The sequence below is a fragment of the Engraulis encrasicolus genome, chromosome 1 (assembly GCF_034702125.1).
Source record: "Engraulis encrasicolus isolate BLACKSEA-1 chromosome 1, IST_EnEncr_1.0, whole genome shotgun sequence".
NCBI lineage: Eukaryota > Metazoa > Chordata > Actinopteri > Clupeiformes > Engraulidae > Engraulis > Engraulis encrasicolus.
In genome coordinates this window covers 11,090,798-11,103,541 of record NC_085857.1, presented here as the reverse complement: position 1 = coordinate 11,103,541, position 12,744 = coordinate 11,090,798, and the positions used below count along the sequence as shown (strand labels likewise).

Sequence of the window (12,744 nt, the reverse complement as noted above, 5' to 3'; positions counted from 1 at the left end):
TTTAAACATTGCAGGGACTGGTATGACAGGAGAACCCTTCTCCATCTTCAAGCTGGAAGAGCGCGGTGTGTGAAAGACAACTTTGTCCTAAAAGTTTTAACATTAAAAACTTTTTTTTTTGTTCAACATCACATTGTGCAGTGTTGAGTGAACAGGCCCAAAGTTACTGAAACGTCAAACTCACTCACACTGTCACTTTTCAGACCTCTCTGCACATTCACCAATCTCCGTCTCTATCACTTCCTTGTCAATTAATTTGACTAGTCTGTGAGGGTTGTTAAAAAGTGTAAAGCTGACTTAATAACTTACTAAAACTCACTTCATGCACACAGCCAATGTTAAGATGTCACTGCTCATTCAGTCACCAATCTCTCTCCACTACTGCCCTGTTCAGGATGGCAAGTAACAGCTAAAACATGACGTGATTAGGCCTAATGCAGCTCAAATAACCCATTAGGTCCTGGAGGTTCTTGATTTGAGCTGTTTTATTTAAAAATTGGGTAAGCTAGAGCTTGATGAACACATTTAAGGCAAAACGAGGGTCCTAGCTTTTAAAACGCAACTCATTTCATGTTTGTATGTGCTTCGGAGGCTGAGATATTTAGGATTTAATAGGTAGAGGGCACCCTTTCCCAAAAAGGGTTTAGGACAAAATGGGATTAAAAAAAAAAAAAAAAACCCACAATCCCCAGTACCCTGATCACAGAAAAAGTGACTGATACATTTTTTTTTAAACTAACAATGTACTTATCTACTCACAATTCTCCTAGGGTGATTGTGGTCGCAGCAAAAAAACTAATCTTTCTAAATTCAATCCAAAGCAGCATCTAGGGAAATCTCATAGCAATTTTCGAAAACAGCAGATTTGGGGAAGCTCAATATGAGACTAGTATGATCTAATGAGAGTAAGGTTTTTTTGTTTTATTATTATTATTATATTTAATATTTTTTGTGGTCTTTTTAGACTTAATTATGGACAGGGCAGTATGAGAGGTAGACAGGGGAGAGAGACGGGGAGGGATCGGCAAAGGACCCGAGCCGGGAATCGAACCCGGGTCAGCCGCATGGCAGGCAACTGCCCTACCAGATGGCCAAGGCAACTATTATTATTATATTTATTTATACTAGGCCAAAAATCTGCCTCATGTCACAGGCGGGTCTCCAGATGTCCAGTAATCATTATTGACAACATTCGAATCTTTGGCCGACAAAATATGGACACACAGAAATCCGCATGTGATTGCGGACCAAGGGTGGAATGATTGCAATTTCATTTGTCTATGCTTGCAGGTGGAGGCCTTACATTGAAGCAGGCCATGTTATACAAACAAATCTGTCTTTGCATAGTTGTGCCATTATAACTCAATAATAACACGATCACTCTACTCTATCATAACAATAGTGAACTTCTATGTGTGGTTGCAGGTGGAGGCTTGCCGTAGGCCTAGTTGTGCCATTATAACTCACTAACAACACGATCACTCTACTCTATCATAATAATAGTGTACCTCTCTCTAGAATAGTTGTGCCATTATAACTCACTCATATACGACCCCCCTGGGATCAATAAATGATACTCTACTCTACTCTACTCTACTCTAACAACACGACCACTCTAGTCTATCATAACAATAGTTTGACTCTCTGAAGAAGGCATGTCTGCTGAAACATGTTGGGGTCTTTTAAATGTCTAACATGACAAAGCCATCACATTAAAGGCTTTTAAACTTCTTCAGTTTTTTTATCTTCAGTTTTTTCCCTATCCTAGGAGCACCTCACCCAAACTTTTTCAGAGTCCAGGAAGTGCTCCTAAACTAACTTTTTTGATAACTCTTTTGAAACCAATAGTTTACTTCTATATGTGTTTGCAGGTGGCGGCTTGACGTTCAAGCGTGGCATTATAACTCACTAACAAAACGATCACTCTACTCTAATAGTGTACTTCTACATACCGGTATGTGTGTTTGCAGGTGGCGGCTTGACGTTCAAGCGTGGCATCTTAACTCACTAACAACATGATCACTCTACTCTAACATAATAATAATAGTGTACTTCTATATGTGTTTGCAGGTGGTGGCTTGACGTTCAAGCGTGGCATCTTCGGCGGCCTGGGTAAGCAGGAGACCATGATGTCGGTGTGCTACGGCCGTGCGGAGGACCTGGTGTTCTCCGGAGCCACCACGGGGGACGTGTACGTCTGGAAGGACACCACGCTCATCAAGACCATCAAGGCCCACGACGGACCCGTCTTCGCCATGTGCTCCCTGGACAAGGTGTGAGCGTGTGCGTGCATGTGTGTGTGTGCGTGCGTGCGTGCGTGCGTGCGTGCGTGCGTGCGTGTGTGTGTGTGTGTGTGTGTGTGTGTGTGTGTGTGTGTGCGTGCGTGTGCGTGTGTGTATGTACTGGTTAGGAGGATATTGCACTTTTTTTTACAGTACAGCCAGTATTAAGTACACACTTAATTAGATCACATGGAGGGTTTGAGGTATTTGCTTATTACTGTTGCTTTAAGATGAAAAGTAATTTAGGCTAATACAATATCCTCCCTATAGTGCTGAACTCATCGTCTTGTTGTTTGTGTGTGTGTATATACAGTAGTGTGTGTATAGAGCAGTGTTCCTCAAACTTTTTCAGTCCGAGAACCACTTTGTCCCCCCCAAAATGTTAAGGGAACATCTGTCAACTGAATTGACAGTTGACGGGTGCTAAAATGACACTGCTAATTTCGATGCATTTCAATTTACAAGCCTGTCATACTGTGGTGAAAATAAGACTTCAGCTATGTTTAGCTTTGTAATTATGTTACAAATGTAGCCTACTGCTAGCTTGTCGTAGAAAAGTAGAAATCCCCTCGCGGACCTCCTGAACTCTGCCGCAGACCACCAATGGTCCTCGGACCACACTTTGAGAACCACTGGTATAGAGTGAGTGTTTGTGTGCCGTTTATAATGCGTAACTCCCTGCATTGTTGTTGTGTGTGGCAGGGGTTTGTGACGGGGGGGAAGGACGGTGTGGTGGAGCTGTGGGATGACATGTTTGAGAGGTGCCTGAAGAGCTACGCCATCAAGAGGGCCGCACTCTCCCCCAACTCGAAAGGTAACAACCATTACAATATATTACATTATACCACATTACATTACAACACTACACAGAGGGCCGCACTCTCCCCCAACTCGAAAGGTAACAACCATTACAATATTACATTATACTACATTACATTATATTACATTATATTACATTACAACACTACACAGAGGCTCTCACTCTCCCCCAACTGGAAAGGTAACAACCATTACAATATTACATTATACTACATTACATTATATTACAATACAACACTACACAGCGGGCCGCACTCTCCCCCAACTCGAAAGGTAACAACCATTACAATATATTACATTATACCACATTACATTACAACACTACACAGAGGGCCGCACTCTCCCCCAACTCGAAAGGTAACATCCATTACAATATTACATTATACTACATTACATTACAACACTCGAGTTAGGGGAGTGCTGCCTCTGTGTAAAGGTAACAACCATTACAATATATTACATTATACCACATTACATTACAACACTACACAGAGGGCCGCACTCTCCCCCAACTCGAAAGGTCAGAGACATTAAACATCCTTACGTTTATTCTACTGTATATCATATCCCAGTACATACCATTTATAGTACATTGTATTACATTGCATTACATTTGCAGTCATGGGTAAGCGGTTGGGGCGTCAGACTTGTATCCCAAAGGTTGCTGGTTCGACTCCTGACCCGCCAGGTTGATGGGGGGAGTAATTGACCAGTGCTCTCCCCCATCCTCCTCCATGACTGAGGTACCCTGAGCATGGTACCCCCTTGCACGGATGAGGCATGAATGCAATTTCGTTGTGTGCAGTGTTCACTTGTGTGCTGTGAACTGCTGTGTCACAATGACAATGAGAGTTGGAGTCATTAGAGGGCCCTGTGAGATAAGTAAGGGTTAACGTTCGGCGAGAAGGTCGCTACCGTGGAATAGCAGCACGACAGAGAGAATCTTTAGACCCCGACGCGGAGCGGAGCGACCCACAAAGCGACCGACTCGCCGAACGTTAACCCGCTTATTATATGGATATACTTAAATGATTCACACATGGCGGGGACATTTCTTTAGGCCTATTTAATGTTAAGTTTATTATAGTTTTTCATGTCAAAAGATTGTTGCTGCGCAAAACAAAACAGTGCCGTTGTGGAACACCGCTAGGCAACAGCTAGGTAGCCAGGACAACAGGTGTTGTCTATCACAGCAGCTGATTAGAGTCTTGTTGAAAAGTCGCTTTAGCAGTGAAAAGTCTTGTTGACATTGACAGCGGTCTGTTATAGACCAACCCGTCCGTTATCGAAAAATAACAGACGTGCGAACGTTGGGGAGCCCCATTGAAATGAATGGAGCATTCGACCGATGACGTCACACCATATAATAATATAGAATACCACACTATTCCTTGACATCGCATTCGATGCCATTAGCAGACACTTGTATCATCGCATTACAGCCAAATATGGCAGATTGAAGCCTTTTTATTATCCACGTGACATGTGTAACAAATGCTCAATATCTGCCTTTGCCATTCATTCATTCATTCATTCATTCATTCATTCACCGAATGAACTTAAACCTAATGTTTAAGTTCATTTGCCGTCTGGATAAGTCTAAAAACTGTATTAGAATGATTCTCACAAGCTCCAGATGCAGCTCTATCCGATATCGATCATATATGTGGAATCATTGGTATGGCTGCCTTTTAAGACTGTCATGACAAATATGTTTGTGTGTGCTTAGGCATTATTGCTTGTTGTTGTTTTTTTCTCTTTTGTTTTTATGTATATGTTGTGTGTCTGCCTATTGGGCCCAGAGCCTGTAATAAAGTTCATATATTCATTCACAAATCAAGTCATTTACTATGTGTATACTCTGCGCAGGGCTGCTGCTGGAGGATAACCCCTCTATCCGTGCCATCACGCTGGGCCACGGCCACATCCTGGTGGGCACCAAGAACGGGGAGATCTTGGAGATAGACAAGAGCGGGCCCATGATACTACTGGTACAGGTCAGTGGAGGAGGAAGAGACAGGGAGGTTTTAGGACTGTGTTGTTTCATGTCTCTGTGTGTCTCTGTGTGTCTCTGCCTGTCTCTCTCTCTCTCTCTCTCTCTCTCTCTCTGGCTTGGTCTCTGTCAGTGGAGGAAGAGACAGGGAGGTTTTAGGACTGTGTTGTTTCACGTCTCTGACTCTGTCTCTGTCTCTGTCTCTGCCTCCCTCTCTGCCTCCCTCTCTCTCTCTCTCTCTCTCTCTCTCTCTCTCTCTCTCTCTCTCTCTCTCTCTCTCTCTCTCTCTCTCTCTCTCTCTCCCTCTCTCTCTCTCGCTCTCTCTCTCTCTCTCTCTCTCTGTCTCTGTCAGTGGAGGAAGAGGGAGGTTTTACTGTATGACTGTTGTTTCATGTTTCAAGTCCAGAATGCATTGTTTTAAATCTGGTCTGGACGGGTCACCCTGGCAAGTTCCAACCAAGCCAAACAGCTCCTTTATTTCTTGTTGCATGATAACGTATTTACTCATGTTTTGGGGTATTACCTTTCTCTCTCTCTCTCTCTCTCTCTCTCTCTCTCTCTCTCTCTCTCTCTCTCTCTCTCTCTCTCTCTCTCTCTCTCTCGCTCTCTGTCTCGGGTGTCTCTCTCTCTGTCTCTGGGGGTCTCTCTCTCTATCTCTCCATCTCTCCAGGGTCATATGGAAAGCCCAACATTTATGTATTGTTGTATGTCAACATATTTACCCATTACATACTTTGGGGTATTACCTCTCTCTCTCTCTCTCTCTCTCTCTCTCTCTCTCTCTGCAGGGTCATATGGAGGGGGAGGTGTGGGGTCTGGCTGCCCACCCTCTGCTGCCCATCTGTGCCACAGTGAGCGATGACAAGACCCTGCGCATCTGGGAGCTCTCCGCCAATCACCGCATGGTGGCCGTCCGCAAACTCAAGAAAGGTCCGCCATCCCCCCCAGCGTTGTGACATCATCATCTGGGTCACTGGGTCAAAGTACAGCATTAGTCAGAGGGGTAGAGATTCAGCTGAAACTTTCAAAAATAAAAAAAATACATTTTATAGTTTTAAGTGTTACTTGGCAATCGCCTCCTGGGTTTTCAACCAGTGGTCCAAGACCCAATGGTGGTCTGTAGAGAGTAGAGTAGAGTATCGTTTATTGATCCCAGGGGGCAGTATTGCTGGCGGTCCGTGACTTGCTATACAGTCTATCTACAACAATTATTTAAAAATGTTGTCCTTGTTGCACTAATAGAGAAGTCTTGGGTATTTTTGTACCTGATCCCTTCATACAGTACCTGAGCATAGACACTGAATAGAGGTCCCTGGGCCCAAATCAGTTGAAAGCCCACAATTTGTGATTTGGCAGATTGTGAAAAAGATTTAGAAAACCACCATGTATACAGTAACATGACACAGTTGCTTTTATAATGACACATTTGCTTTCCTAACTACACAACCAACCCAAACAAGCACTCTGTGCGTGTATTGTTTCTGCGTGCGTGTCTGTGTGTCTGTGTGCATGCACGTGTCTTTATCTATCTTTGTCTGACTGTCTCTGTGTTTCCCCAAGTGGCAAGTACTGTTCCTTATCCCCTGCACTCAGAAAAATATTTACCCCAAAAATGTAGACTTTCCAAAAAAATTCCATGTGATTATATTAGGTAAAGTCTACATTTTGGGGTAAATGTTTTTGAGTGTGATAGGAAAAGCCTTAGTATTCGTCTGAGCATTCATACTGTACTATACCATACTGTATTCTCATGAAATTATGCTTATGTGTGTATTCCCCAGGTGGCAGGTGCTGTGCCTTCTCCCCCGATGGGAAAGCCTTAGCGGTGGGCCTGAACGACGGCAGTTTCCTGGTGGTGAACGCCGACACGCTGGAGGACATGGTGACCTTCCACCACCGGAAGGAGATCATCTCAGACCTGCGCTTCTCACAAGGTGAACCCCCTAACTAAACACCCCTGCGCTTCTCACAAGGTGAACCTCATAGCGTGGCTATTGCCCTGAACACACACCCCTGCGCTTCTCACAAGGTGAACCCTGTAGCCTATCGCCCTGAACAAACACCCCTGCGCTTCTCATAAGGTGAACCCCGTAGCCTATCGCCCTGAACAAACACCCCTGCGCTTCTCACAAGGTGAACCCTGTAGCCTATCGCCCTGAACAAACACCCCTGCGCTTCTCATAAGGTGAACCCCGTAGCCTATCGCCCTGAACAAACAACCCTGCGCTTCTCACAAGGTGAAAACCCTCAAACTAAGCAGCCCCTTCGCTTCTCACAAGGTGAACCCCGTAGCATGGCTATCACCCTAAACACATCCTGTCGGACTGTTAAAAATGTAACGGAGGGTAATGTGAATTTTACAAGTTCCAATTTGGACAGACCGTAGTCGGATGGTGACCTTGGTGAGTACGTAGGTAGGATAAAGAAGGATAAATAAGTCACACATTCCACTAGGTTCTGGAATGCACAAAAATCTCTGCTTTGGTCTTGGTCTCGGTCTACCAACGTTAGTAGACAGGGAGGAACGGTAGCCTACCATGCACCCCCCCACAACAAAACGCCATATGATTTTTTTTGATCGTCAAGATGTCCTGAATAAGAATTTGAGTGGTAACAGTAATATAACTCACTCCCACTATACTTTTTCACATCATATTGTATATGACCCCAGAATGCTCAATGCACTCTAGTAGTACACTGCCAAGTCCTCTAGAGCCATGATTCAGTTGGTTATCATAGCTTATGATATACCATATGAAAGCTTGGAGTCTGCTGTACATATATAAAACTGTATTTAGTGTAGCTTTTTGCATAGCAACGGTTGCTAGGCAAAGCATCTTCCTTAGCAACCAACATCAGTGACACAGTTCCTCTGTGATTACATTGCGCTATGATGTCAGGATCTAGACCACTTTTTCGAGGTTCAACATGACTTGTTTGAACCTCCAAGATGTCCTTAATAAGAATTTGAGTGGTAACAGTAATATAACTCATTCCTACTATACTCTTGTACATCATATTGTATATGACTCCAGTACGCTCTACATGTTTTAGTTCTATGTAGTAGTAAAGGCCTCTATAGCCATTTTGTAGTTGGTTATCATAGCTTGTTATGTACCATATGAAAGCTTGGAGTGTGTAGTTTATGAATATTACATATGTATAGTGTAGGCCTATCTATGACATTTGGGAAGATATACTTGGTTTATGATATGATGTCTGAGAGCTCTGATTTTTTTCGTTTCTTTAAATGACTCCCTTCCACAATGTTAGCCAATTAAGATATACTCAAATATTGTAGTTTTTTAATTATTTAAAGGGTTTTGAGAATTCATTAGCGTATCATAATTAGGAATGGGATTTATCCGCCCTCCAAAACTGCTTTGAAATAACTGACTGTGATATTTGTAAACAAGTTGCCACCAACAACAGAGTATAAAGACACAGTCACATCCTACATCGCCAAATGCATAGACGACATCACAGACACAAAAACAATAATCACTCGAGCCAAACAGAAGCCATGGCTGACAGGGGACATCCACAGGCTGCTGAGGGCAAGAGACATAGCCTTCAGAGCTGGGGATAAAGCGGGCGTGAAAACAGCTATGGCCAACTTGTCACAAGGCATTAGAAAGGCAAAACAAGAATACACACAAGCAAAGAGGCACGGGGCCTATGGAAGGACATCCAAGCTATCACTGACTACAAGCCATCACCTCGGAGCTGCAAAAACAACACATCCCTGCTGAACGACCTCAACAGCTTTTTCACACACTTCGAGGAACAAAACAAGACCCACCCACAGAATACCTGTGTCTACCTGTTGATAGCATGAAGAGGGCTCTCAGGATCAACCCACACAAAGCAACAGCCCCAGACAACATCCCTGGATGGATGCTGAAAGACTGTGCTGAGGAACTAAAGCATGTCTCCACTGACATCTTCAACACCTCACTACAACAAGCCATTGTCCCCTCCTGCTTCAAAGCCGCCACCATCATATCGGTACCAAAGAAGTCATCTCCATCCTCAACGATTGACTTCAGCTCAGCATTCAATACCATCATACCCCAACAGCTGATATGCGAACTGGACAATATGGGCCTCAGCACCTCCCTCTGCAACTGGCTGCTAAACGTCCTGTGCCAGAGACCACAAGCAGTGCATGTTGGCAACAACACTTCGGACACCATCACGCTGAGCACAGGAGCTCCACTAGGGTGTGTGCTAAGCCCTTTACTCTTCACCCTGCTCACACACGACTGCAAAATATCCCACAGGACCAACCACCTGGTGAAGTTTGCAGATGACACAACCCTGACGGGTCTCATCACCAACGTCGATGCGAAACACTACAGGACAGAGGTGGACCACGTAGCCAAGTGCAAGACAAAGGAGATTGTTGTCAACTTCCAGAAAGGTCACCACCAACTCCTGCCACTGACCATCGATGGTGCTGCTATGGAGAGGGTGAGCAGCACAAAATTCCTTGAAGTGCACATCAGCGAGGACCTCTCCTGAACCACCAACACTGCATCACTGGCCAAGAAAGCCCAGTAACGCCTCTACTTTCAGCGCAAACTGAGGCATGCCAGTGCCCCACCAGCCATAATGACCACCTTCTACAGAGGAACCATTGAGAGCATCATCACCAGCTGTATCACTGTAAAGTGCACTGTGATGGTAGCAGTGAGAGTGAAATTGAAAGTGATTGGTCAAGCACAGACAGTGACAGTAGCAGTAAATGAACTTTCCGCCTTGGACTATACCTTTCCCCAAATGTTCAATAAACTTTATTTATGATTCAACTGGTTTCCTTCTATTGGGGTCTTGTGGTCTTGTGCACCAACTTGCATGGACTGTGACAGTGACACAGACCGTACAGATTGCAACATTGTCAATAGTTCAAGTAGTTAGTGCTTACATCACATTAGGGTTTGGACTTTTCCAAATTGTTAATATATTTCCTTTTAAGGTCTTTATATATATGTAAGAATTGGTCATTTAAAGAATCAAGCTCTCAGACATCATACCACTAAACCAAGTATATTTTCCCAAATGTTATAAGTACACCAAAAATATGACAATGTTCATAAACTACACACTCCAATGTTTCATATTGTATATAACAAACTATGATAACCAACTGCAAAATGGCTGTAGAGGCCTTGGCAGTTTACTACTACATAGAACTAAAACGTATAGAGCGTACTGGGGTCATATACAATATGATGTACAAGAGTATAGTAGGAATGAGTTATATTACTGTTACCACTCAAATTCTTATTAAGGACATCTTGGAGGTTCAAACAAGTCATGTTGAACCTCGAAAAAGTGGTCTAGATCCTGACATCATAGCGCAATGTAATCACAGAGGAACTGTGTCACTGATGTTGGTTGCTAAGGAAGATGCTTTGCCTAGCAACCGTTGCTATGCAAAAAGCTACACCAAATACAGTTTAATATATGTATACTGCAGACTCCAAGCTATCATATGGTATATCATAAGCTATGATAACCAACTGAATCATGGCTCTAGAGGACTTGGCAGTGTACTACTAGAATGCATTGAGCATTCTGGGGTCATATACAATATGATGTGAAAAAGTATAGTGGGAGTGAGTTATATTACTGTTACCACTCAAATTCTTATTCAGGACATCTTGACGATCAAAAAAAATCATATGGCATTTTGTTGTGGGGGGGGTGCATGGTAGGCTACCGTTCCTCCCCGACTATAGCTTAGTTGTCAGAGGACGGGCTTAACCTACATCAACAAGATGCCTCTGTATGCTACTGGTTGTAGCTGCAGTCAAACAGGCCTCTCTTTCCTTTGACCTAACTACCAGCAGTGCCAACGGCAGATCTAGTGTGTCACTGCTTTAACTACGCACCAGTGAGCCGTTGCGAATGCTCAGACGCAATTTCCTCCAAGACAGAGGGCAATTTGAATTTCAAATTCACAACATAGTCAATTTGTCCAGACTGACTCAATCGAGGAACAGTGTGCAGTGTACAGTGTAACTTTGCGTGGTGCATAGCCGGCCCAGGCTAAGGCGAATGTACAGTACCCAGATTTTGACCTTTGACCACAGGAAGCAGATGGTATCGTACCTGCCCTTCTCTCTGCGTAACCGGAGCCTTAACCACAGTATCCAGTGTAGTCCTGCAGCGCTACCACTGAAAAGAGAGGCGAGGGAGGGAGAGCGGGAGAGAGGGGTGTATCATGTTGCAGCCTGGCAGTTACAAAACCTCTTGTCCAGCCCAGTCTAAGATGTTACACAGGGCTGTTTACAGGCGGACATAGAGGGTGCATTCCAATACTTCCCTCCTCCCTTGCTCATTTGCCTGTTAATGACCTCATGATGATGTCACTGACGACAGAAAATTAGTGAAAGCCCACCTGGGAAACTTCAACTCCCATTGTCATTGTGACACAGCACTCCACAGCACACAAGTGAACACTGCACATAACGAATTTGCATTCATGCCTCACCCGTGCAAGGGGGCAGCCCTCAATGGCTCCCCAAGGGAGCAGTAAGGTGGGACGGTACCTTACTCAGGGTACCTCAGTCATGGAGGAGGATGAGGGAGAGCACTGGTTAATTACTCCAACCTGGCGGGTCAGGAGTCAAACCGGCAACCTTTGGGCTACAAGTCTGACGCCCTCACCGCTTACCCATGACTGCCCATGAATTAATTCAATATCTTGCAAAATCTCAATTCTAATGTCATTTTATAATTTGCAATTGGGATTGTGAATGAAAAACAGTCTGTTTTTCATCAGCAATTTGTTTTGGCTAGGCTGACAGCTTGGAAACTTAATTGTTTTCTCCACGGAGGCGGGGCCAGCAGGCGGGGTGAGGCGACAAGCACAAGTGGAGGACGGGAGTGTACATATTAAAATGAACCCATAGAGTGTGAGACAAGGAAACGGCTCCCATTTGGTAGATATACAGTGGTGTTTCTCAACGGGGGCTCTACTGTCCCCACGGGTTGTTAGGGAAGTTGGGTGGGTGTTGAGATGGGTGCAGCCGAGAAGTGGGGTGCACCCCACAACTAACGTTTCGACGTTCACACGTCTTCTTCACTCTAAAGAAGACGTGTGAACGTCGAAACGTTAGTCTTGGCGCTTGCCCAATAAAACAAGTTATTTTCCACATCTGCAGATGCTCAGGTGACTCCTTTCTTCCCCTGCATTTACCAAGTCCTTTCCCGAGACACACAAGATTGTGAAGTGCAGGAGCGCGGAGGATATCTCTCTTTGCTAAGTCTTATGATATGGTCAAGGGGGCGCTGAGAGTCTTATGATATGGTCAAGGGGGCACTGAGAGTCTTATGATATGGTCAAGGGGGCGCTGGGAGGCTTATGATGAGGTCAAGGGGGCGCTGGGAGGCTTATGATGAGGTCAAGGGGGCGCTGGGAGGCTTATGATGTGGTCAAGGGGCGTTTGTTTAAAAAATGTTGAGTACCACTGGGGAAGGAGGAGAGATGGTAGTGGTGGTGGGGGTGTCGGGGTTATCAGGTGACAGACAGACAGCCTAGAATGGTGTCACACAGGGCTGTTAAAATGTAGACACGGTGAGAGAATTGAGAAGTGAGGGTATTGTCTCCATTCTACCTACTGTATGTTTGTAGGTCAATTG

General features: G+C 44.5%; 1 protein-coding gene across 1 annotated transcript in view; it reads left to right on the top strand.

Annotated features, from left to right (window-relative positions):
- The window catches only part of LOC134447512 (echinoderm microtubule-associated protein-like 6), a 190,025-nt gene that overhangs the window by 133,540 nt on the left and 43,741 nt on the right, over positions 1-12,744 (top strand). The window contains exons 18-22 of the mRNA XM_063197047.1: positions 2,071-2,273; positions 2,985-3,096; positions 4,971-5,098; positions 5,883-6,024; positions 6,876-7,028. Of these exons, the coding sequence (XP_063053117.1) occupies positions 2,071-2,273; positions 2,985-3,096; positions 4,971-5,098; positions 5,883-6,024; positions 6,876-7,028 (738 nt within the window). The remainder of the gene's footprint in view (positions 1-2,070; positions 2,274-2,984; positions 3,097-4,970; positions 5,099-5,882; positions 6,025-6,875; positions 7,029-12,744) is intronic.